Source organism: Lygodium microphyllum, chromosome 9 (assembly GCF_053477565.2).
Source record: "Lygodium microphyllum isolate KBCC chromosome 9, Lygodium_microphyllum_v1.1.10, whole genome shotgun sequence".
Lineage (NCBI taxonomy): Eukaryota > Viridiplantae > Streptophyta > Polypodiopsida > Schizaeales > Lygodiaceae > Lygodium > Lygodium microphyllum.
In genome coordinates this window covers 97,340,138-97,367,878 of record NC_141143.1, presented here as the reverse complement: position 1 = coordinate 97,367,878, position 27,741 = coordinate 97,340,138, and the positions used below count along the sequence as shown (strand labels likewise).

General features: G+C 42.2%; 1 protein-coding gene across 1 annotated transcript in view; it reads right to left on the bottom strand.

The window, feature by feature from the left end:
• Positions 1-14,014, bottom strand: part of SPPA (signal peptide peptidase) — a 111,445-nt gene extending 97,431 nt beyond the window's left edge. Inside the window, exon 1 of the mRNA XM_087684853.1 lies at positions 13,722-14,014. Within this exon, the coding sequence (XP_087540979.1) occupies positions 13,722-13,763 (42 nt within the window). The 5' untranslated portion in view covers positions 13,764-14,014. The remainder of the gene's footprint in view (positions 1-13,721) is intronic.
• Between the last annotated feature and the right edge of the window lie 13,727 nt (positions 14,015-27,741).

The following is a 27,741-nucleotide window of genomic DNA, read 5'->3' as shown; positions in this document are numbered from 1 at the left end:
GTCTTGCAGTACGCCACAGCAATGGTCTCATCCAAAAGCTTCTCTCTGATGAAGTGGTACTGGATCTCTATGTGCTTCGTCCAGGCATGGAATACAGGATTCCGTGCCAAGGCAATGCAACTCTCATTGTCGCATTGCAGCAAAGTAGGACAAGTCTGGGGGCAGCCAAGCTTCTCCAACAATCTCCGAAGCCACACAGCCTCACATGTGGTGGAAGACACGGCCCGATACTCCGCCTCAATAGACGAAAGGGCTACCGTGGGCTGCTTCTTGCTACTCCAAGAGATAACACCTGCACCCAAGGTAAAACAATAGCCTGTAGTAGACCGCCTGTGGTCCACATCGCTAACCCAATCCGAGTCGCTCCAACCTGCAAGTACAAGATCTGAACCACCCGTGCCTGCTAGATAATGAATCCTTAAATCAGATGTCCCCCTCAAATACCAAAGTATCCTCTGGGCAGCCTGCCAATGCACCATCTAAGGTTCACTCATGAACCCTGCCAAGAGACCAACAGCAAAACAAAGATCAACACGAGTGTTGAGAAGCCAGATCAATGATCCAATCAACTAACAAAAGCGGGAAGCATCCGCCAACAAAGAATCTGAATGTGAAGTGGCCTTCCAGTTCGGATCCATAGGAGTAGAAATGGTCGACAATCCTCCATCGCAAAAGAAACCAAGAGCTCCTGTACAGATCTCTGCTGAGAGATGAAAATCCTCCTCTGAGACTGATGAATCTCATAGCCCAAGAAGAAGTGGAGTAGACCCAAGTCCGTCATCTTGAACGCCTGATGTAAAGCTGCCTTCGTCTCTTTGATCTTCTGTGCATGATCACCTGTAACAATCAAATCGTCAACATACAACACAAAAAGCACACAACCAGCCTCGGAAGTGTGTACATAAAGTTGCGGATCGGCCTTGGAAGGTCGATATCCCAACTGTGACTGAAGGAACGAGTCAATCTTCTCATTCCATGCACGCAGAGCCTGCTTGAGGCCATACAAGGCCTTCTTCAACCTGTAGACTTGCCCATCTGAAGATCCAAAGCCAGGAGGCTGCTCTACATAGATCTCCTCCTTCAAATCACCATTAAGGAAGGCCGACTTCACATCCAACTGGTAGACAGGCCATCTCCTATGGCCAGCCAAGGCAACAACAGCTCGAATAGTCGCCATACGAGCAATGGGGGCAAAAGTGTCATGACAATCAATCCCTGGGCGCTGTGCAAAACCTTTAGCAACAAGGCAAGCCTTGTGCTTGTCCAAAGAACCATCACTAAGGTACTTGGTCTTGAAGACCCATTTGACGCCAATCACCTTCTTATTCGAGGGGCGAGGCACGAGATACCAAGTGCCATTCCGCTCAATAGCCTCCAACTCGGCTTCCATAGCTTTCTTCCATGGTGCAGACTGTAAAGCCTCCTTCACGGAGATGGGCTCTTCTTCCTGCATAACACGGGTCATCAAACAATAGTTAGAGCAAACAAGCTCCGTAGAATGTGCCTGGTGCCTCTGTGACCGCCGCGGACCATCCTGCGGTCCCCACTCCTCAAGGACCCCCTCGATCCCTGAATCTTGGAGTGTGTCATGGACCCAACGAGGAGGAGGCCGGACCTCTCCTCGTCTCTTTCCATCAACTGAAGACTGTGGGATATCCACCAGTGGTAACTCCTCGGGGGTGACCGGTGGAACAGTAGACTCTGTATCGAAAACAGAATTGGAATCAAAAGGCACTGGCTCCAAAGGAACTGTCTCGGGAGCCCAACTCTCCCCCGGATCTCCAAGAACGGGATGCTCCTCACCCACTGCTATGGCCAGAACCTCCACAAACCGCACATCTCGACTGGTGTACACATCCCGCTTGACAGGATCATACAAACGATAGCCTTGGGACTCAGAGCTGTAGCCAACAAACACCTGTCTTCGAGAAGCTGCTTCAAATTTATCGCGATGAGTCTTGGGAATGTGAGCATAGGCATCACACCCAAAAACCCTAAAATAAGAAACGTCGGGCATAGTCCCAAAGTAAGCCTCAAAAGGTCTCATCCCATCAACGGCCAAAGTAGGGGATCGGTTGAGGATGTGAACTGCAGTAGCCACAGCCTCGGCCCACAAAAAACTGAGGTGTCTGTCGGTGCTCCATCATGGTGTGCGCCATCTCGATCACACTTCGGTTCTTCCGTTCAAGAATGCCATTTTCTTGAGGAGTGTTGGTGTTAGCAAACTCCTGGTGAATGCCTTTATCTGCACAAAAACGAGCAAACTCATTAGAAACAAATTCACCACCCTTGTCGGATCGCAAGGTCTTCAATCGCCGGCCCGATCGGTTCTTCTCAAAGAGAAGCCAATCCTTAAAGTGGGAGAAGGCCTCTGACTTCAACGCCAAGAAATAGGCCCATGTCATCCTGCTGTAGTCATCCACAATCAACATGAAGTACAAGCTCCCTTTCAAGGACTCGTTCCTCATAGGGCCACAAAGATCCGTAGATACAAGCTCCATCGGTGAAGTAGACCGCCGCAAAGCTTTGTTGGAAATCGCTTCCATATGCTGCTTCCCACGAATGTAGGAGACGCATGGCTGCTGGCTCACCACTATGTCCGGCAACCCTCGAACAAGCTGTCCACGTGATGCCCTCCGAAGATAATCATAGTTGAGGTGACCAACCCGAGCATGCCATAGCTCTCTGACTGTGTCTAAGAGGTAAGAAGAAGAGTAGGGAGAGCGGTAGAAGACGTCAATTTGTAGATGCCGTTCTCCTTATATCCTGATGAGAGAACCTTCCTTGACCCACGATCAAGGACTCGCACCGAATCATTGTCAAACTCCACCAAAAGTCCAAGTGAACAAATCTTATGAACCGAAAGTAGATGATACCCCAAACCTGGCACATGCAAGACCTCTAAGGTATGGGTACCACCACGTCCATCTGGAATAAGTTGCATCTCACCCCGTCTTGCAATAGACACCGAAGAGCTATCTCCAATGAGAATCTGCCCATGCAAAGGTCGCAACTGGGCAACACCAACTGATGAAGGAGTCATGTGCCGCAAGGCACCACTGTCAACGATCCACTCTCGAGCCTGGGGAGCTGTCATCGCAGCATCAGAAGTCTTCGGTGTAGAGTCCTCAATGACTGCTAGATGAAGAAACACAGCTGATGAGGGTGCAGCCACCGCTCTAGAATCCTTCGTGTCCTTGTTGGTGTCCTTCTTGTCTTTGTCGGGGCAATCCTTCTTCCAATGTCCGGTCTTTCCACAAATATGGCATGTGGATTCTTTTTCCTTGTCCTTCTTTGACTTGTTGTCCTCCTTCTTCTTCTTTTGGTCCTTCCCCTTCTTCTGAGAGGCTTGACCTGTCAAGGCTTCCGATTTGGAAGCATGCTGTCCCTTCAGTTGTTCCTCTTGGTCCAAGACCATAGGAACCAACTCTTCCCAGCGAAGAGTGGACTCACGCCCCGAAGCAATGAGGGCGGAGTAAAAAGCACCAAATTGTGGCGACAACTGGGACAAGAGTGTGATCGCCATGTCTTCGGAGGAAATCTGCTTCCCCATATTCTGAACCTACATCTGAAGCTGTCTAAGCTTGTTGATGTGCTCCTGCAACGAAGAAGACTTGTTCACGGACAAGGTCTGCATCTGCACCTCCAAAGAAACCCGCTTCATAAGGGTCATCCGGTTATACATCTGATCAAGCTCTAGCCATATCTCCCGAGCCACGGTCAAGTGCTCGATGTGGGCTATCACGGCTGTAGTACAAGACAAAAAAAGAAAAGCACGAATCCGGGCATTCAGTTTGTCCCAGTGAGACTGTGCCTTGGCCAACTCCGCACGAGCATCGGAAGAGAGTTTGGACTCATCTCTCACCCAGGGCCGGTCGATCTTCTCCTGTACAAGCTCCGCCAAATCGTAAGACTCAAGGATGGCCAACATCATCACGCGCCAGATGCAGTAATTGTCGCCATCGAGCTTTTGATCTGCGGGAAGAGCCGGTAAGACAGGCACCTTCCAATCCATGATCGTCTGGAACTCCAAGTCAATCTCTGTAGACATCTTCACCTGTAATGCCTTCACAAACGCAAAAGCAGCCCCCTCTGACTGTGAAAACGCAACCTGCTAGGGCTCTTTCTTCCATGTCCCGAACCTTCTTCACCTACCAGAGGCAATGAAAAAGTAAAACTTGCACTTGAAAGCTGAAAACTCAGCCTTCTTCCTCTTCAGACAGCAAAAACAGCAGCAAATTCACCAACTGGACTCCTTTCCCGCGCGCCCACGCTCGCTTCAGCCTTGTTCCGATGTGCAGCCCTCTCGCTCACCCTCGAACGCTGGAAACGCAGCCTTGTGTCGCGATGGAATCTCCTCTTCAGGCAAATTCTTCACTCAGTCAGCCCTTCTTCACTGCTCTGATACCATGTCAAAGTGCAGCGATGCGGAAGCATGGGACCAAGACTGAGAGAGAGAGAGAGAACACAGAGAGGAGAGAGAGAGAGAGAGACAGTGGAAGATGAAGATCTGCTGTATAAAGTGTGTTGTATACAAAGATATGCTGATATGTACATGGGCGCAGTGCGCGGGACTGCGTGTCTCCACCTCGACGATGCACCCTGCTGTTCACCTCGAAGTCCGCTGCAGTCTGCATGATCTCCAGCCTGTAATCTGCAAAACAGAAAAGTGTGGAAAACTGTGCAAAACATCGGCTATAAATAGCCAGCCAGAATGCGCCCAGAATAGGCAGGTCGACTGCATTAAATGCAGCCGACTGACCAGTACAGGTCGGACTGCCACGTGGCAGTCCGACTAGGCTGGTATGGCCAGGGATCTGATCGCTAACAGGTTGAAGACTTCTTGGTCACTGGACAATCAATGGCTTCAATCACAAGCTCCACCAGATCTGAGGCTCCAAGATCACTTTCATCATCACTTACCAAATGGTATAGTTTTCCCCAACAAGTTTCTGGTCCCGGGGAAGAATTGCTAAGACTAAAACCTTGCAGTCCATGAGGGCCTCAAACTCCATGTCAACCTTAGAAGACATCATGTTCACTTCGGAATAGCTTCACACATGTAGGACAGCTCCCCTCTAGCTTTGAAAGGCAGCCAAATGAGACTTCCTTCACCCATTCACAAGAAACTTCACTTCAACCGAAGACAATAAAAACTCAACTTTGCTCCCAAAGGCTCAAAATGCAGCCTTCAACACACTTTGCCAATTGTTCCTACACCAACAATCAGCAAACAAGCCTCCTTTCACACGCACCTTAGCTCGCTTCAGCCTTGACTTGATATGCAACTCTCCCAATCACACTCGTACACTGAAAATGTTATACGTGTGTCGCACCAAATCCTCCTCTTCAAGTTCTACTTGATTAGCTTTGAAACCATGTCAAAGTGCTACAACACCACAGTATGTGCTACAATTGAACAAATGTGCTGAACACGGGCGAGGGAGGGGGGCGAGAAAGAGAGACAAAGAGAGGCAGAGTAGAGCATTGAGAAAGAGGCAAAACAGTAAAATGTTAAATAAGAGACAAAATCTACACACAAGGCTGTGCACGTATCAACAACTAGAAGACCTCAACCTGCATGCACCACGCTGGAGAAGAGCAACCTGACGATGGGCCTAAAATAGGCCAATGAGGAGAGAGAAAATAAGCAGTCAGCATGTTCAAATCAAGTCAACTAGGCCAAACTTGGTCGGCTACCACATGGCAAGCCTATCTATCAACAAGCTTGCCCAACCTATCCTATCCTTGTCCACCTGCGCAAACGGACCCTACTTGCCCACATGTACCTTGCTACTAGTGCCTAGTGTCCTACCCTACCCACTTAGCCTGCTCACCCAATCTAGGAAGTGCCCATACTAACAATGGTCTTCTATCATCTAGTGACGTATCTGCAGCTCTACTAACAACTTGGTTGTTGATCAGCTACTTTGCATATTGTTGGTTACAACTCTTGCACAACACTCTTCTTCACTGACAGTCCCCAAGAAATGTGTGTCACTCCCTATATTACTTTCCTTCACTCTTAATGTCTACTTTGACATTCCCTTGCCCAAGGACTACATTTCACTCCCTACACAAAGAATCTTCATCCAAAAGTGCCCAGCCTAATCAGCCAGGATAGTGCAATTATCTTTGAGCTCCGGTGACCTTAGTAATCTCCGAGCATGTTACACACTCTTTATCAGCCCTACGTAAGATGCATGTATTTTTGTGTTTTCTTCACTCTTGAAGTGCTTTCCACCAGCAATGGCCTTGACAGCCCATGATCTTGGACAGATTTCAGCATATCCTTCATCTCTAGCAACTCTAAGGACTGTGTTTCACTCCATTGTTATCCTTCATCTTCCAGTCTCTATTCTGACATTCCACTACTCCAAGCAACCCTTGTCATCAATACTTTTACCCGAAGGACTGCATTTCGATCTCTTCACAGTGCAGATTCATTCTAGATGCTTTCACCTGATCAGCTAGGACAATGCACTTTATCTTTGAGCTCCGCACCATTGTATCAGCATGATTCTGTGTTCATCATTCTTCATTCATCTTTTTCTTCAATGCTTCTCAATTTCTTGTCTCAATGTTTACCATACACTCTGTGTTTCTTCTCCAAACCCTACCGTTTCTTAGCATAAGCATACCATTCCATCTCTCAACAGCCCACAATACTCAAGCATGGAGCAAGCTTGTTGAGCTAGCGTAAGCATTACATGCTGAATTAGCCACTTAAACAACCCCAAAAATGCTTAATTAATCAAATCCCTAAATTGGTGCATGGTTCAAGAGAGTTTTAAAACAGTGCACAATACAAGGTCCCGAAACTTTCTATAAATAGGCAAGCTACCCTCCCTTATGTCTCAATCTCGTTTTTGCAAGTTTCAAGTGCTAGAACTTTGCTGTCTACCCCCCATTCGCAGAGGATATCTCAGTCGAAGCTACCCCAAGCTAAGCTTTCTTCACCCATCTAGCGCGTGTTTTCAGCCTCTACCTTGCAGCCTGTGCCACTTCCTGCGTTTTATTGCTGCCGTTTTATTGAAGTGTTTTCAAATCCAGCATCTTCCACTGCATTGCTGCTGCCAAACATCTTCAGAGACTGCTTTGCTGCATTTCAGGATCCATCACAAGTATGACACACTCTCCCACTCATCACCTTTACCTTGGTCCTCAAAACATGAGAGTTTTGGGGTACAGTTTTGATTTCTACATGGTTTCTTTGCTACATGGGCATTGCATTGTATATTCCATATTTAGTCATACATTCAGATTCCACTATATGCATTGTCTCTGAGTTGCCCTAACCCTAATTGTGTTCTTTTGAGCTTATGCATTGTTGTACACTTTCATTTATGTTTCTGCCTTTAAGTATTTCGTCACATGGTATCAAAGCAAGGTTCTCTTATACAAAACCTCGACCTTTGATCAAAAAGCCCTTCACAAGAAGCAAGAACAACAGGAGGGCAAGATGACTTTGAGTACATCTACACCACATCATTATGATGTTCCCGAGCCTAGCACATCGAGACACACAATGCAGTGGGCTTCATAGCTTGCTCTTCCATCCGACATGGCTAGAGAGACTTCCGACTACCATGGAGTCCATAGACCATACAAGATCTCATGAGCCAAATATGATCTCATCCTAATGTATCAAGCTCAACAAAATAGTGTATAAGTGACTATACGAATCAACTGTTGCTAGAACTATGCTAGCTATAAGAAAGTGAACTAACCAAATACAATAAATGATAAGTCAATGGTGATATGAGAATCATAATAACCACTAGTGTGCCAATTGTAGACATGCAAATCTATCTAACCAAGGAATCCATCATTAATGTCCACATGTGTTAAGCTTGCCATCTCACAACTCCTCTAAATTAGAGGGCAGGTCTACAAACCAGAGGAAGCCCTGGCCTGCTATGGCTCCCACTCTATCACCAAGCACTCAAACTGAGACAACTGGCCTTTACAGGGGAACCAAAGTGGAGCCTGATGACATGGATGAGGCAGCTGCCCTCAAGTCCAGTCCAATCAAGTCACTCCCATTCCAAATGGCTGCAGAGTTACTTTTCCAAAACAGACTACTGCCAGCAAGGACGCCCATATGCAGAGCAATCAGATTGATCACATTGGTTAGATAGTTCTGAGTGTTATGACAGTTTTTCAACCCTTTCAAATCATACATGATACTCACCAGTCTTCTATTTCCATGACTCTAGTCATGTAGCCCTTAGTTATGGGAAATGGGGAAACAGGAGGAGAAACAGAAACAGGAACAGCGAAACTCCAAGTAAGATTCAAAATCTTCGAAGCTTCTCTACACCCTAATCTTGTGTACTGACATATACGAAGTTAGTCTCACCTACAAGTATCTTCTCTCTCACAAAATGATAATGCATCTCAATGTGTTTTGTCATAGCATGGAACATAGGGTTCTTAGCTGGCTACATACTGCTCATGTTGTCATCGTGATTTTGTAGGAAGGACGGAAGCTCCACCGAAGGACTAATCACCCCTACATGGAAATTGGCATGGAGTATAAACCATTTTCTTCTCCACCTTCATTCACTCCCATGTTAGGTACACATGCTACCACTTCTCAATCTTATGATTTACATCCTCTTTTCTGCAAGATATTGGTGATGCTCAAGATGAAGGCACTCTTCATACTAAGTATCGGTTCATAAGCCCTAAAGATGACAGATTTTTATTTTTGAACTCAATAAAAAGTAAACAAAATTTGCAAGAATCTATGGTGAGTGCTTCTTCTTCATCTTTTCCTTCCACTTTTCCATCTCATGGTCGATATAATTTCAGTGATTCATCTATTTATTCATTTGCATTTAATGGACAAAACGAACCTAACACTTTTCCCACAACAACTCAAATGAAAATTTCATTTAATCTCCCACCCATTCCACCCATTACTTCCACTCCACCTTCCTTTTAGTCTCCATTAAATGCACCATACATGTCTTCTCACATCACATCGGGGGGTCCACCATCCATAGGCACACCTTTTAGAACCTGGTCTTTTCCTCAACCGGGTGGTATCTTCACGATGGAGGTTCATCCTTCCATTCCCACACTTTCGGGTTTTTCATGGCTTGGGAATACCACCCAACCACCACTAAGTGTGGATCAGTTTTGATACCATAGTTTGCCTCCATGGCATTACCTAGTGGACCTTCTAGTCATTTTGTTGTGCCCCAACCATCTATTGGACAAGGCTTTCGTGTCTCAGTGCCTCAATCTCCATCGGCACTTTATGAAAACATTCACATTCCAATGCCTCCACATCAATCGACACCCATTGGACATTATTAGCCTATTTTTGCCTAACCATCTCTCCCTCCTACTTTCCCCCTCCACACCTCCTTCCTATTTGACTTATCTAACACCTCATGATTCTTTATCCTCATCAACCAAACATGCATTTAATGATAAGACCCATTTTAACAGGTTGAACTCACTACTTGGTCAAACCTGATGAGACATTTCCTTGACTCTCAAAATCTATGGGAGCTTGTGCAAGGGTTGGAACCCAACCTAATCCCACACTAGTTCCATATAAGGTTATCCACTCATAGAAGGCTAAAAATGCCTCCGCTATTGTCGAGCTAATGCAAGGACTATTACCTAAATTTTATTCATAGCTTCAACATTTTGACTTAGCATCCGAGCATTGGGCGCACTTGATTGACAGCTATGCGGCTCAAGATAGAACCCATCACATAGATCTGGATCATGAGCTTCAAAACTTTAAAATTATTGATCGGGATGACTTGAAAGTCAAGTTGGCTAAGTATCGGCGCCTTCTCGCCGAGTTCTCTACCACAAGGGCTCCCAAGTCCTTGGACGATCAAGTCACCTCGTCTCTAACCAAGCTCCGGAGGAAATACTTCCATTTTGTGCAACAGGTGATCTCACAGCCCACCATGTCCACATTCTATGAATTTGAGTGTCAACTATAGCATTATGCTCTATTGTTCGATCAATTTCATAGTTTGACCTCTACAAAGGGGGCTCTCAAACTATGAAAATCAAGCTTCCAATCAAAATCAAAACCAAACTAGTGAGACCCAAGAAACCTCCGAGTCATCTCTAAAGACCGAGTGGTAGAATGTACCGAAGAAAAATTGATATTGTCAACATAGTCAAAAGACTAGCCATTTTGACAATGAGTGTCGATCGAAGGCGAGAAGCACAACAACGAAAGCTAAGAATCACCACCTCGCCCCTTAGTCGGGTAACCCCCAACAAGGAAGGCAAGGTGATCACAACCCTAAACAGGGGTAGTGCCAAGGCCGAACCCGCACTACCACTACAATCATCGCAATCGACAACGTTCTCAATACCAAGGGCTTGTCTAACTAGTCTACAAAGGCCCATATCATCTCCCTAGAGACATTTGAGGATGCAAGTCTCGTTCATATCTGCAAGTTGTCTCTTGACGAGGTGACTGCAAAGGCCTACTCATCACAGCCGAGTACTTTAGCTGCTCCTTGGATTGTGGACAGTGGAGCTACTCATCCTATGACTCCCATTGCGGACATTTTCCTTTCACAAGCCCCTACAGTCCAGCACATCCATGTTGGAAACAACTCCTCTATCACAATTCAGGCTCATGGTCACATCACTTTTCCCACTGACCAAGGCCTAGATCATGCTATACTAGATGATATATACTATGTCCCCCAACTTGGAGCAAACTTGTTATCATTCAGCAACTTTGCTAGTTAGGTCTAGTCTTCTTCACAACGACCACAATCGAGGTCCTTGACTCTCAAACTAGTTTAGCGATTGCTCACAGTGAGGCATAGCCTAGTGGCCTCTACCACATGATAGTTTCTTTCCAAGCCAACAACCAAGGGCTTTGAGTTCCACCACTTCCAAGCATTAGCTGCTACACGGGAGCCTACAAGTACTGAGTGTCTTTGGCATTTTCGCTTAGGACTATCTCAAATATATCTCTCTTTATGAGTTGTCACATCAATAGATGGTTGATGGCCTTCCCCACCTAAAGCTCTCTTGGGATGTCTATAAAGCTTGTCAACTCGAGAAACATTGAACCCCATTCCCTCAACACTCTACACATAGAGCTAAGACGCCTCTTAGATTGATTCATATTGATCTTTATGGGCCAACATCCACCATCGCCTTGGCACTATACTTTTTGATTGTGGATGATCATTCTCATAGAGCTAAGATGCCTCTTAGATTGATTCATGTTGATCTTTGCGGACCACCATCGCCTTGAATGGTGCACTATACTTTTTGATTGTGAATGATCATTCTCATTACATGTGCTTTCTCAAGAATAAGTTCAATGCCTTCATATATTTTTCTACTTGAGTGCTATTAGCAGTCGCTTTTATAGTCGAAACTCTACAAGTAGATTGTCTCTTTATCAAGCTCTTCCATCACTAAAGTGTTAAAATGTCCCCCTCTTCACTTTCAAGAAGAAAGCCTAACATATGTAGAAGTCATAAATAATAAACACAAGATAAACAGCCTTGCCCAACAAAGAAGTGTGCATAGCACCGCACATGCATGCAGACAAGGTCAAGAGGACTAGTGGCCTAGCAAAATGCCTTCCACAAGAAAGGCTCTCTACATTTCTTGCCTTCTATACAACTAAGTCAAGTTGTCCAAGTGCATATCCCAAAATCTAGTGACCCCTCAACCTAGTGTGCACCATTGGCCTCTCATATGGTCTCATGGTGCAAGTGGCTAGAAGGGGCATACCATAGAAGACTCCACTCTGAGGATGTCATTGCAAGCTTGCTACAAAGGGCCATTATCTTATACAACCCACCCTCCTATAAACAATTTAGAGAGGCTCACCAATGGCCTCATCTTCACATGAACATCTTGATTGGCAAAAACAATTCAAGTATCTAGCTAAGTGATAGAATAGATATAAAGAAGATTAAACCCCAAATATGGAACACAAAGGACTGCAAAAACCAACATGTGGCCCTATCGATCTAATAATAGGGAATGGTGCCCACACCACAAATCAACATTGAAGACGTGTCACAAATAGTGACCAATCCCCCCCATCCTCAAATTCTAATAACTAATCTCAACATGGAGTCATACAGCTAGTGATTCCACTATTCACCAACCAAGGCCATAGCTCTAAAGATGGCAAAGCCATCTCCTCCTCTACATCAAAAAGAGTAACAACCACAAACTCTATGGCATGTGCCACAATGAAGGATCCTTCATATCTGTATCGAATGTCTTACATCCTTGGAAGGACACTAGTGGGGATTCTTTTGGCAACATTGATTGTTCACATGGGTGCCCCTCTTGCAATGAGGGCACCTCTTGGAAGGTCTATTCTTCTCTTTCTTTCCCTTTTCCTCCCCCTTTCTTTTTTACCCTTCCTTTCTACTTCCCTCCCATACTAGAATAATTTAGTAGTGAGGTCTTTTATGATCACCCCTACTCCATGAGAGGTCCCTCTATGCAAACCCTCCTCCTCAAATACTAAAGGAATCAACTCCTCCCATGTCAAAGTTTCAAATGGTTGTGAGGCTAGCAAACTCGTAATAAAAGAGGTCATACCTAGGGAGGGAAAATAGGTAAAAGACTAAAAACGAAGTTGCTCCTTAGTTGCACAAATCTCAACTACCTTTTAGTCAAGGATTCATATCCACTACTTCTCTAGTTCATTGCTCAATCCCAACCTCCTCAAAGGCTTTTTCATTCTCGCTAAAAGAAACATATTTCAACCATATGAGTTGCATAAGCGATGAGTTGTGTGAGAAAATCTAGTACAATCAAAATGGAAATAGAATTTAAGCATCTCCTAGATGTTTCTTCCTCTTTCTAAAGTTAGACCCAATCTTTAAAAGATGAAGTGGAGCATGGTTTAAAAGAACCCCAATCCTTCTCAAGTTCACATCCAAGTGCTTGGCTGCTCTTTTCATTAGCTACCCTCCATATCCTAGTTGACCACCAAACAGCCAAATTTTGGTATCTTTCCAGCGTTCCAATCCCTTCTTTGGTGCCTTTTTAAGTTTTCTCTTTGCAAATATCAATCTACTGGTGGACTTCAGACGCTAGTTTTCAGGACCAATTTAGCCTCCCCAAATGCTAGTCTTCAAATCCAGCTCAATAGACAGTTAACCACCTTTTTGGCCATTAACTATGAGCAATTGGCTACTATTCAAGCCCATATAAAGTATATGCCACCCCTAGGATTTAAAAAAGCCATTGCCTCTCTCAAGGTGAGTGTCACTGAACTTCAGAATTCAGTCTTAAATTGTCTCTTCTCTCTTCCTACTCTAGTTATGCGAGTTGAGAGCAGTCGTTAGTCCACCCATAAGAGTGGACTAACCAGAGTGACTATGCGCTTATTGGCCATTGGACATGGTTAACCAAGTATAATGCTTGGGTATGCAGAAGTTGCTATGCAAAAACAGTAATCTCCTCATAAATGTGCCTTCAACTACTTAGACTTGCACATGAAGATTCAGCGCAAATGGTGATTTAGTCAGTCTACGTCTCAAATTAAACACCCAAAAACAGTTTCTACACTGAATGAGTCCCTAACGAATGTCGGGATCGGGTCATCACAAACATAATAATCCTACCACTATACGAAGGCTTAAAAGCGCCATCGAGACCTCTAAGTCCGAGTTGTAATCAGCAAATGAGAGCATTATTGGCATAACATATGAAGAAGCTTTGGCATAGGAGTAACATACACTTCTATTGACTGTAGTCCGCAGAGCCAACCCCGCATTCATGGTGGTGACAGAGAACAACAGCTATTCACCAATGCTCTTCTTATCAGGTGTGATTCATCACGGGTAGCTCTGTCGCGAGTGCGCTCTGAACTGACCGAAATTGCTTATCATACAGTTTGCTTTTACCGCGTCATTTCCTAGGCCACGTTGCCGATTTAATACGTCATTAGCCCTACAGCCATACATTCCCTACTTGGTAACGAGCAGTCTGCTACAATATCAGCACACTAGCGAAGTACACTTCACGCGCATAGAATGCTAAGTCGCAAGAATGCTTAACGATTCATTTCTTATATTTCTCTCTTCTTTTCCCTTTCTTTTTCTAATTTTTTTATTTACCCTCTCTTTGTGTGTCTCTCTCCCCCCTTCCCAATTCCGGATGTTTAATTCTCTATTTCTCTCTATCTCTCTTTTTAAGATTTTGAATTTTCTCTCTCTATTACTCTCTTTCTCTCTCTTTTCTTTTTCTCTCTTTTTTTCTTCCTTTTTAATTTTTATATTTTCTCTTTATAATTCTCTCTCCATGTTCCTCTCTCTCTCTCTCTCTCTCTCTCTCTCTCTCTCTCTCTCTCTCTTAAAGTGTGTAAATTTTATATTTTTCCTATATATAATTCTCTCTTTTTATGTTCATATTCTCTCTCTTTTCGCCCTTTTTTTCTTCTCCCCTTTCTCTTAATTTTCTTTTTTTTTCTTTTCTCTATGTAAATTTTAAATTTTCTCTATATATAATATTCTCTCTTTATGTTCATATTCTCTCTCTTCTTCTCCTCTCTCTCTCCTTTTATTGTCTCTCTCTTCGCCCCCTTTTCTTCTCCTCCTCTTTCTCTTAATTTTTCTTTTTTGTTTTCTCTTTGAAATTTTATATTTTTTCTCTCTTTTCCCCTCTCTCCTTCTCTCTCCTTTGCCTCTCTCTCAAAAAATATTTAAATTTAAAAAATACTTTTCTCTCTCTTTCCTCTCTTTTCCTTTTCTCTCTCTCTCTAATTTAATATATCGTCTCTATAATTCTCTCTCTTTGTTCCCCCTCTCTCTCCTCTTCTTTCTTTTTTGCTCTCTCTCTCTCTCCTTATTTTTATTTTCCTCTCTTTCTTTCAAGTTTTTTTTCTCTCGCTCTCTTTTCTCTCCCCGTATTTTCTCTCTCTTTCAAATTATACTCTCTCTCTCTCTCTCTCTCTCTCTCTCTCTCTCTCTCTCTCTCAGTCAAAAACTATATCAAAAAAGGTTTAGTTTAAAAAAGACTACTCTATTTTTTCTTTTCCCACTCTCTCTATCTCTTTTTCTTTCTTCTTCTTCTTCTTCTTCTTATTCTTTTATCTTCCTCTCAAAGTGTGTGAAATTTTATCTTAAAAAAATTAAATTAAAATAAATTTTAAAAATATTTAATTGGACAAAAATTTTAAATAAAAAGTTTAATCTAAGAGAGTGTGTGTGAGTGAGAGAAACTTTTGATCTAGAGAGAGAGAGAGAGAACCTAGGTCCTACACATGAGAGAGAGAGAGAGGGAGGAAAGAAAGAGAGAGATTATGAGTGAGAGAGAGGGGAGGGGGTTTTAATTTGAGAGAGAGAGAGAAAGAGGGAGGGAATGGACTTTTAATTAAAAAGGGGAGGGGGAAGAGAAAATGAGATATTACACGTGAGAGAGAGGGGAGAGGAGGGGGTTTTAATTAAAGAATGGAGGTTTGAAAAAGGGGGTAGATTTGGGAAGCCCTTTGGAGGTTCAAGGCTTTCCGAACCTACAGTGAAAATAATATAGTAGTAAGATAAGATGCAGAACCTTCAAGTCAAATTTCGAATGTCTTTTTTATTCTTTTTATTTTATATTTAAAATTAAATGTTCACTATATCAAAACTTTTTTGATAAGGTATTTTGAAAATTTGTACTTATTGTACATTAAAATCATTCTTTTGTGAGCACTACTCAATACTAACCTTTCCCTAAGGTTAATCATGCCCTACTTAACATATAGCACACATTATATAAAAATAGTTTTACAAGTTAAATAGTTAATGCAGTACATCCTCTTACTCTTCCTCTTCCTCTCACTCTTATATATTTAGAGGAGGTTTTGGTGTGGGGAGGGGGGGGGGGGGGGGGGGGGGGGGGGGGGGGACCGAGGGGGGGCATGTGGCATTCGCCCACCCCCTTCCAAACCCCTCTTTGCAATCTCTCCTCCCTCTCTCTTTCTCTCTCGTGTGGAGGCAAGACTCTCCACAACTATTTGCAAAAATACTCGAGTCTGTTGCCAATAATGAAGGAGGAGGATGGGAAAAAGAACATTTCAACCCAAGAAGAAAACATATTTAAGTAAAGTCCACAGTTGCGTATCAATCCTAGAAGGGAGGGGGCAAGGGAAACCAGGGTTTAAGATCTCTCTCTCTCTCTCTCTCTCTCTCTCTCTCTCTCTCTCTCTCTCTCTCTCTCTCTCTCTCTCTCTCTCTCTCTCTCTCTCTCTCTCTCTCCCCTTTTGTAGTATGAAGTGCATGGCAATCCCCCTCAAATCTCGACAAAAAGGTTTGTTGTTGTGAGTTGTAAAGATGGTGGGAGAAAGTTGTATTGTTACACAACTACAAATTTTATTAATTTTACTTGCTCTATCAAGGTGTTTTCTTTTTTTTTTTTGGCATTGTTTTGAATCTCCCCATCATCCCCATCCCAAACACCTCGCTCTCTCTCTCTCTCTCTCAACAAGGCCCCTACATCCTTTTGGGATGGCTATAAACATTGAAATTCTAGCTGGCACTTGCTATTGGTGTAATGTGCCTCCAAGAGCAAGCTTCTACTCAACCTTTGATTGGTGATGTAGTCATAGCCTTCACTTACCTAGCATCTCAAACGTATGGCCCATCTATTCATTCCATTTATAGGAATAGGTTTGGGCCAGCTCCGAGTGGTAGAGAGAAGAAAAATAGGAAAGAAAAGTTGGGGATGTTAATACAATAGCATCATGTTAAGGTAGTTTAAGATCACCACATCAATACAGTTCAATTGATGCATGGCCTTGTGGATCAATTGATGAACCAAGGTTTAGAAGGAAGGCCCATGCTAATATTATTTGTGATAGGCTCTATCTTGAAAAAAAAATTGGATAAAAGAATAGTAACATTGTGGCTCTTAGGGAGCCTCAATCATGTGTTTTTTAACTAATTGTTTGTAGTTAGTCATAACACTTAACAAGCGATCAAGTACGAAATGATGCCAGGAGGCATATTACACGGTGGGATTCCGTGAGGTTTTACGGTGGATTCCGCAAACTTTGTTGATTGGGGCTCATACACAAAGTGGATTCTTTGTGTGAGAAGTTAATGGGGATGCCTATCCTTTTCGGGCGTTTCATTAATTTAGTGTGTACATGGGTGATTCCATAGCGGGTGATTCCACAAAATACATATTAAATTAATAAATGTTTATGAGTTTAGAGTGCGCACTCGTGATAAATTAAGGTTAGGATTGATTTCTAACCAGTTGATTTATTTATGTAGCTAAAGACTGCTAGGTATTCACTTTTGTCGGTTTAATTGTATTATTTTACTAATGATTGTGAATGCTTCAGTTGATGTGTAGAGATAGCAGCAATGGTGGAGGAAAGCATTGGAGGATAGCGTATATTCGAGTTATCACTTATATTTTGATGGGCGCATACCTTAGGCATGGCGCCTATATTTTGTCGCGCCTATTTATTAAGGCGTTGGATATTTATTTATTATTTTTGTGTGCGCATGGGCGCATGATTATAATATTTGTATTTGGACATTGTATTGGGTATGCCTGACTTTTGGGCGCCCGCCTATTAGCTTTATTTCTATTTTGTGCTAAAGCAAACTTAAAAGCCAAAAGCGTGCTATTTTGTAAATTGGGCTATTATTTGAGCTTAAAGATGATTAATACATAAAATACATGCTTTGTGGAGCACTCACACAAGGCATGGGGGGAGATTGCACCCAATTGGTCTCTTGTTCATGTCGTGCATGCTTTCTACCTTGAGTTTTGTGCAAAAAGTAGAGTTCTTTTGTTCTTGGGGACCTTTCAGCGCTACGCGAACATACAGCATCCGATCTGTGCACCATGAAATACCATGGTTGTTGAGATATCGAGCTCCACTCGTGATACGCCAGGGTGACCGTTGTGTATTTATGTCACCGACTTGTCAGTTGCAGACGCGGTTGGTACACCGCCCATGAATAATAGCTACATGATAGCTATCCTTATCTACTCTAGTTCGTGGCTCAATTAGTATGCCACCTTAGTTAGTTGAGTTTGGTTTGAGACCCATATAGAGGGTTCTTCTATTTCTTTGTACTAGAGTTCTTTTGGCTTACACAACTAAGAAGAGGAAAACTGTTTTCAGCCTCCACCCTTGTGTGTCTTCCCCCATTGTGCAAGCAAGAAAGCTTCAAGCGAGACTCCTTCCTTCTCTCCCACAATCTTGACATGGTATCAGAGCCTTGTTCGTGGTAAGGAGCTCAAGAAAGCAAGCCAAGCTCGCGGTGTTCTGGTAAGAGGAGCAGTGTTGCTTTTATTTTCTGTTTTGGGAGCAGATCTCTACAGGTAGCACAGTCGGAAAGTGCAGGAGTGCATTGTCTCAGGTTGAGACACCCTTCGCGGTGAAGCAAGAGGGCAGTATATGCTGCGAGCGAGGGCTTTAGCCCTCGGCGACCTTGTTTTTTTTATTTGAGGCCATTTCGGGGCCTGTTTTGGAGGCGGAAGTTTTCTGCATGCACTCAGGAAAAGGCTCAGTTTTATGCTGTGCAGCCACTGTTCTACAGGTCGGTGAATAGTTACTGTAAAAATTGCATTATATGCTTGTGCGCAGAGACATTGGGAGTTACAGAATCATCCATGTTGCCTGTTGATGCAAAATCGTCACTAGGAAGTGACTGTGTGGTCAAATACCACTTTCGCCAGTTTTGCAGATTTTCCCTTGTGAGGGTGAAGCTGTGGTTTTTTGCAGCGACAGAATTTTTTGCAGTCTTCTGTAATGGCATCTGATTCTCTTTCACAGATTGTCACTGAAAAGCTTGACAAGAACAACTTCCAAGCATGGAAGTTTAGAATGACGAATTTCCTTATGGGAAAAGGATATTGGGAATTTGTTGCAGGAAATGAAGAAGAACCAGTTCTTCCTGATGTTCCCAATCAACAGCAAATGCAAGCATTTAAAGCATGGCATGAGAGAGCCAGGAAAGTTATGTATTGGCTGTCTATCAGCATTTCAGACTCTATGATTGTGCATATTCAGGATGCAAGTACGCCAAAGGAGGCATGGGATACTTTGTCAAAAATGTATAGCACAAATACACAAGCCAGGAAAATGCAGCTCAAGCAAGAGTTGCACAATGTGCAAAGAGAAAATATGAGCATCAACGACTACCACATGAAGGTGAAGAAGATTGCAGATGCACTTGCTTCCATTGGGTCACCAGTGGAAGATGATGATTTAGTTTCTATGACCTTGAATGGTCTAGAAAAGGATTATGCACAGTTTCGGACATCCATTTCAGTTCGTGAAAGATTTCCTGATTTTGAGGAGCTGATTGCTCTTCTAATTTCTGAGGAGCAAAGAAATGGTGGTGCATCTTCTTCAGGAGGAACTTCAAAAGAAGCTGTCTTCTACTCAAATGCTGGAAGAGGTAGAGGCAGAGGTAGAGGAGGCCGATATGGAGGTCGTGGTAGAAATCAGAATATGCAGCAAACTCAAGAAAACCAGTCCTATGGAGGAGGACGTGGTAACTCTAGAGGCAGGGGGAGCCAAAGAGGTCGTGGTGGATGGCAAAGAGGCCAAAATGCAAACAGTAATGTTGAATGCTACTATTGTGGTAAAATGGGTCATATGGCTAAAGACTGCTATAAAAAGCAGAATGACATCATGAATGGAAAACTGCAACAAGGAAATTATGCATCCTCTAGTAGACAGGGTGATGACAGAAATGAGCATTTGTTTATGGTGCAGCACATGAATAATTCTGTGACAAGTGCAGAAGAAAGCAACGATGTATGGTATGTTGACTCAGGTGCATCAAACCATATGACAGGTCATGCAGAATGGATGGAGGATGCAAGGAAAATGGAAAAACCAGGATTTGTGGAGACTGGTGATGATACTGCACATCCTATTGTGCAAATTGGAAAAATTCATTTGTCTATGCAGGATGGGAAAAAGAAATACCTGTCCGATGTATTTTATGTCCCGAATATCACCAAGAATCTGGTTTCTGTTGGTCAAATGGTTGAGCAGGGCTTGCAGGTCAGATTTAATCCTCATGGATGCTTTGTTGAGGATATGAAAAATAAAGGTCGCTTGATAGCAAAAGGAAAGAAGAAGGGCAGAATGTTTACATTGGATGCAGACATGTCTGAATTGAGTGCAGCAATGTTTGCACATGGGACCGGTGTAGTTGCAGATATTGATATCTGGCATAAACGCATTGGTCATGTTAATGTACAGCGACTTAAATCAATGCAGGCCCAAAATATTGTTGCAGGTTTGCCGAAATTCAAGGTTGCAGAAATGCATAAGGTATGTGAAGCCTGTCAGTTTGGAAAACAGGCAAGGAAACCATTTCCTAGACATGTTCAAGAGAGTAAGAACCCATTGGAATTAATCCGCTCTGATGTGTGGACAACTAAAGCTGCATCTCTTGGAGGCTGTCATTATTTTGTCAGTTTTATTGATGACTATAGCAGAAAAGTTTGGGTGTATTTTATGAAAAAGAAAAGTGAGGTTTTTGGGCATTTCAAAACTCTTAAAGCTATGGTTGAAAAAGAAACAGGCTTGCAGATAAAATGCCTAAGGTCAGATGGAGGGGGAGAGTACCTCTCAAATGAGTTTGCAAGGTTCCTGCAGGAGCATGGCATAAAGCAGCAATATTCATGCAATCATACCCCACAACAAAATGGAATTGCAGAAAGAAAAAATAGGCATATTGGAGAGGTATCTCGTGCCATGCTCAATGAAAAAGACTTGCCAGATTTTTATTGGGCTGAGGCAGTTGCTACAGCAGTCTACATAATGAACAGGACTCCCACTGCAGCAATACATGGAATGACTCCAGAGGAGAGGTATACTGGTAGGAAACCAGATATTTCTCATTTGAAAATTTTTTGTTGCATTGCCTATGTACATGTGCCAGATGAGCTGAGATCCAAGTTGGATCCAAAAGCTGAGAAGTGCATCTTTATTGGTTACTCTCTGTAGCAAAAAGGGTATAGATGCTATAACCCTTCTACTCGTAAGTTTACAGTGAGCAGAGATGTTGTTTTTTATGAGATGAGTAGCTGGTATAAACCAGTAAATGTGATTGATGATGTAGATGCACAAAATGGTAATGCTGCACAGAATTCATAGCAACAGTCACAAAATATTAGTGGACCTGGAGCGTCCTCTAGCAGTGGTTCACATTCTTTGCCATGGACAGGCAGATTGAGATCAGGAGAATCTTCTCAAAGCAATGCAGATAGTGGTATGCAGGTATCACGAAAAGGAAAAGAGAAGGTTGATCAGCCCATGTTTGATGTGAATGCAGGTCACTCTTATGTGGATGGTGAATCCAGTGGCTCAGAACATAGCATTGATGATGAGTTGGGTATTCCTTCTATTGTTACACCTGGAGTAAGGAAAACCAGGGATGTTTTGAGAGCACCTGGGAGTGAACCTACTTTGCGCAGGTCTACGAGAGCTAGGTATCCTGTGGATAGGCTGAAATATGATGGATTTACAGCCATTCACTATGCATATATGGTTAAAGTGATACAGGAACCAGAACCCACTTCTTTTGAGGAAGCCATGGGAAAAGAAAAATGGGAGAAAGCCATGGATGAAGAAATGGATGCCTTGGAAGCAAATGCTACATGGGAGTTAGTACATTTGCCTAAAGGTAAGAATGCAATTGGCTGTAAGTGGATTTATAAGGTGAAGCACAATGCAGATGGTTCTGTGAACAGATACAAGGCAAGATTAGTAGTCAAGGGGTATGCACAAACATATGGCATTGACTATGAAGAAACATTCAGTCCAGTTGCAAGGATGGCAACTGTAAGAGCAGTCATTGCTATGGCTGCATCAAAGGGATGGTCTTTACATCAGATGGATGTAAAGAATGCCTTCTTGCATGGTGATTTGCAAGAAGAGGTCTATATGGAGCAGCCACCAGGTTATGTGCATGCTGTTCATCCTGAGTTTGTTTGTAGGTTGAAGAAAGCCTTGTATGGCTTGAAGCAAGCACCTAGAGCATGGTTTGACAAGATAGGATAGTATCTTGTCACTATTGGCTTTCAGATTTCCAAGGCAGATTTCTCACTTTATGTGAGAAAAACAGAGAAAGGTATTATGCTACTTGTCATTTATGTTGATGATTTGATTATGACAGCTGACAGTGATGAAGATATCCTTCATGTGAAAATGCTATTGAAGCAGAAGTTTGAGATGAAGGATTTGGGAGAGCTGCGTTATTTCTTGGGCATTGAGGTGATTAGATCACCAAGTGGGATACAGCTCTTGCAGAGGCAGTATGGATTGGACATGCTGTCCAAATATGGGATGACAGGCTGTAAGCCTATTTCAGTTCCTTCGGAGCAAAATGTGAAGCTGAGCACAGATGCAGGTGAGCTTCTAAAAGACCCTACTATGTACAGACGCATAGTAGGAACTTTGATTTATATGACTATTACCAGGCCAGATTTGAGCTATGCTGTTGGATTGGTAAGTCAGTTTATGCAGGCTCCAAGGAAACCACATTTGGATGCGGCTAGACGCATACTCAGGTATGTGAAGTCCACATTGCAGTATGGATTATTTTATGAGACTGGGGTTCAGATACAGTTGCATGGATATACTGATGCTGATTGGGCTGGTAGTATTTCTGATAGACGATCTACCAGTGGATATGTGTTCTCTTTTGGGAGTGCTGCAGTCACTTGGAGCAGCAAGAAACAGCCTACAGTTGCCTTGTCGAGCACAGAGGCTAAGTACAGGGGTGCAGCAATGGCTGCATGTGAGGTAGCTTGGTTGCATAAGCTACTTTATGATATGCATCAGTCTACAGATGGACCAGTTGTCATTTATTATGACAACATGAGTAGTATACACTTGGCAAATAACCCAGTCTATCATGCTAGAACAAAGCACATTGAGGTGCATTATCACTATGTGCGAGAGAGGGTTTTACTAGGTCTTATTGATCTAGTTTATGTCAGCACAGAGGATCAGGTAGCTGACATATTCACGAAGGCATTGGGTGCAGAGAAGCTGCGCAAGTTCAGAGACCTGCTTGGTGTGCAGGAATTGGGATTGAGCTCGAGGGGGAGTGTTGAGATATCGAGCTCCACTCGTGATACGCCAGGGTGACCGTTGTGTATTTATGTCACCGACTTGTCAGTTGCAGACGCGGTTGGTACACCGCCCATGAATAATAGCTACATGATAGCTATCCTTATCTACTCTAGTTCGTGGCTCAGTTAGTATGCCACCTTAGTTAGTTGAGTTTGGTTTGAGACCCATATAGAGGGTTCTTCTATTTCTTTGTACTAGAGTTCTTTTGGCTTACACAACTAAGAAGAGGAAAACTGTTTTCAGCCTCCACCCTTGTGTGTCTTCCCCCATTGTGCAAGCAAGAAAGCTTCAAGCGAGACTCCTTCCTTCTCTCCCACAATCTTGACAATGGTATGGTCCTCTCTTCTTAGTTAGCCTATTACGGACTATAACATGGCATGTTAAATTGTATTAAAATGACAATGGCCTGCTATTTTCTCTCCCTTTTTTCTTTGTTCATAAGTAGACTTTGTAAGTATTATGAAAGATGTTGAGGAGATTCCGAGCAAAGCTTCACATTTAGTTTCTTTGAATATTTTTACTAAATCTTCAGATGAATAGTTGGTGATTGTATTCCCTTGCATTAAGAGTCAATCTCACTAGGAGCTTATATATAAGGAAGAAAAATCATGTAAGCCAAGGATATGTTGTCAAAACATCTACAATTTATTCTTAGCAATGTGAGAGGAATGAGACCACAAGTGCTTCATTATCCATATGTCAATGTAGGATACACATTGAAAGAGCTCTACAAGATTCTTACAAGCATATGGAATAACTAATTGGTATAGTTAATTAAGAACTATGATCTAGCATGCGCTCGTTATGTGGATGAGGTGTTTAGGCCTATTTGGTAAAATTGAGAGACAAACATAGAAAATGAAAAATGAATACCAAATATCGAACCATGTGTTACCAACGTTCTGGGTTCAGGGTACTATAGGTATTAGTACCCTTGTGGTGGTAATGCTCTATGTGTTGGGATGTGTGTCTCTTCAATATAAGTGTTTTTAGCAAATATTGCTAGACAAATGAAATAGCTCAGCATGAGCGTTGTTTGTACAAAGTGCCACAATGATTCCTCCAAAGCAAATTTGTGTTATGGAGCATCCCTACCGTGCTTTTGATGTTGATTCAACATAGGAAGATGTATTTGTTTAGAAGAGATACAACATTTCTTTAAATTATGGCATGCATAGGGAACTCAAGGGGAACGCATACATGTAGAGACAAGCAAAGAGACCATAGCCATGAATTATCTTTATGCTTAAGTGATGCATGTGCAAAAATGGAAAAAACATGCACAAATGGATGGCTAAATCTCGTGAGAATTATCCAATTTATAAGGTGCAATGAGGATATAGATTGATGGTAGCCTAAAATTCCTAAGTGAAATTCTCATTGAGAGGCAAGGGTGGAATTTGACATTCTTTTAACAAAAGATTTACAAATTGATGATAAGGCCACATGAACCTAATCGGACTATGGGTTGCACTACCTTGAATTCAAAATAAATGCTATTGAAAAGTTTATCTTTTTAATCTTAAATTGGATTTCCCTTGATTTTATGCTAATGATAATTAAAAAGTTTCCTTGGTCCCATGAAAATATAGGATTGGATGAGGAGATTCCTCCCTCCCTTTGAAGATGATGGATAAAGCTGACAAGTAGAAATATGACAAGAGATCCACTTGAACGCAAGTTATACCATTGATAAAAGTAACAAGGTTCCTAAGAAATGTAATACTCAAGGCATTGGCCTATGTTTGAGTGGTGAGGGGCGAGCATGAGCAATGTATCCATTCTTATGGCACACGGGAACTAATAGGGCTCTAGCTATAGTTCCCCCAAGTAGAGTATGGAAGTGATCTATCATGCCCAACATCATAGAGCATCGAAAGTACAACATGCACAAAAAATATTAACATCAATGCAAAGCAATAGCCTAACATTGATGTGAAGCACTAGGAGAATCTAGATGTGGATCCACATGTGCCTTCAAACCCTAGTGCAAAGTGCTAGGAGAACACCAGCATGGAGCACCTAGTGTTTTCTTATATTGTAGTTGAAATATACATTATACATGAAACAATATATACAAAGAAGTGCCAATTAAGGAAGTTTCCAAGGATGCCTTAAGTCTTCTTTAGAGCCCTCTAAAACACTTTGTAAGTCTTATCTTTGCTTCTAAAACCCTTTAAAGCAACTAGAAATTTGCTTAAAAGTTGAAACCATTTGTCCATTAGGACCACAAAGGACTTGATTCACCCAAAAGTCCTATCATTTCTTAGCTTTTGGGTCTTTGCAAAAATAACTACTTTAATGGTGTCCCATAATTTGATTGTGACTTCATCTTTAATCCCTTTGTCACTAAAATGTATTACCTGAAAGTCATAATTTTCAAAAAACCTAGCCTTTCTTAACTAAACTTTCACATTTCTCCATATCTTCTTAATCTCCCTACATTCCCAAAATAAATACCTAGATAGATTCTACATCCCTCCTACAAAATGTGCATGAGGGTATTACTTTCATTGATTTACTCAACATGTCCTTTTTGTAGGCATCTTATTCATCACCACTCTCCAAAAGGTCAAAGTTTAGTTTTTTTTAAGGGTATTGCAACCCATAGTCCCCTACCTCTCCTCACCCAAGTCCCCAACTTATATCTGGGATTCCACTTTCACCAATAGGCTACTATGTAACTCACACAATCCATAGTCTTCTAATTAAAGTATTTGGCTCCTCAAAACTGCCATATAAAGTTTTCCATTAGTGGCAAGTAAAACTTTACTCAAGTTGGCATTGCTAATAGGCTTAGTTGTGGGCCACTCAGGCTTAAACTTGTTAAAGTGACATTGGACAAAGGCTACTTTTCCTTCTATGAGATTGAGTTGCTCCCTAATTTCATCCCCATGAATTCCAAATTTCTTGGATCCCACACATCCTTCCACTGAATGGTCCCCCCTCTTAGATAAATTATTTGTCATCTTCGAGTCCTCATTGATGGGTCTAATGAGTAGGACAAAGATGTAGGTGCAAGTCCATATGATCTACATGACTTAATGAGTCTAATGAGTAGGACAAAGGTGTAGGTGCAAGTCCACATGACCTACATGATCGAAAGTATCTTATTCTATCTTGAGCTCCATTCCATGTGGCTTCTTTAAACACCTTCTAGTTTAGTGCATTTAATCCCTTTAAATGTCCTTTGACAAGCCATGTTCTTATTCGTAAGGACCATGGCCCGTTTTCCTCCGTCCTTTTGAAGAGGTTGAAGGCCAATGCTTTTGCCTTCACTGTCTTCTTAGCTAAGCCTAATCCACCTTCTTTTACACTTCTTGTAATCAAAGGCCAAGCTATGACTTTCCATCATTTTTAAGCCTATTTCTCGATTCTAGAATAGTGTTGCAAATTCCTTCTTGATGCTAACCCATGTGACATGACTAAAGCACAATGGCAAGGGAAGTAATCATGGATGCTAGCATAACCTTGATGACTATTAATTTACCTTGAAAGTTGAGTGGACAACTTTTCCAACCATCAATCTTGCATTTAACCTTTTGCTCAAGCATTGAGCTCTTTGCTGCATATTTGCACTAACCCCAACCGAGCATCCCAAATAGGAAAACCATTGTCTATGCATGACTTTTTTGAAGCCTAAATTGGAGATCCACGATGTTGGTTCGTGATAACCCAAATAAACTAGCTTAGTTTTGGAGGCACTCATTACCTATCTAAAGAGATCACACAACTTATCATATACCTCCAACAATGCTTAACCAAATTGTTGCTCAACTTGTACCAAGTTTGATTATCAACAATGAGAAACTCAAAAACAATTTGCTTTTCCTCCACCAAAGGTAATGTCCCTTATTGAAACTTCATGTGTAGAATGTGTAGTTGGGGGTCTGTTATGATTGCAAAGAGAACAAAGACTATTAGAGAGCCATGCCTTATAAAACTCTTGACATTGAAGGGTTCTAAGCATATTCTATTAACAAACACAACAATAGCAACGTTAGATAATAAAGTTCTAATTGGGTCCTCCTTCTTCAAACCCCATAGATAGAATTGTGGAATAAAGCACCGATTGATTCAATCATATGTATTTTCAAAGTCCATGTTACTTAGGACAAAATAAATCTGAAGTGAGAGAGCATGATCCATTGAAAAGATCAGGTTTAATATAGCATCATGCATCTTTCTTCCATGAAAAAACCCATGCTATTGAGGGTGAGTCACATGACAAAGAAGGAATTTGATTCTATTCACCAATGCCTTTGCCATTTTTTAATATGCCACATTGAGCATTGTAAAGGGTCTTCAATCGCCTTTGGTTCAATCAAGAGATTTCTAAACAATTTAATTAGACCTTTATTGAGCTCTGTTGGAAATTTCCCCACTACTTTGATCATATTGAGCAATCTACATAGGTATGAAGTGCAAACATCCCATAAATTTTAATAGACCACAATCGAGATGTTGTCCATGCTAGGTGACTTACCTTTTTTCATATTATCAACCACATATCCAAATTCTTCAATCATGAAGGGGTGATCACCAAGAAGTCATTAAGCTTCCTCTCATAATCATGGGGATCACTACCTCCACACCAACAATTCTAAATAGATGTGTATGAATGCTCTTGCTATGTCTCTATCCTTCTTAAG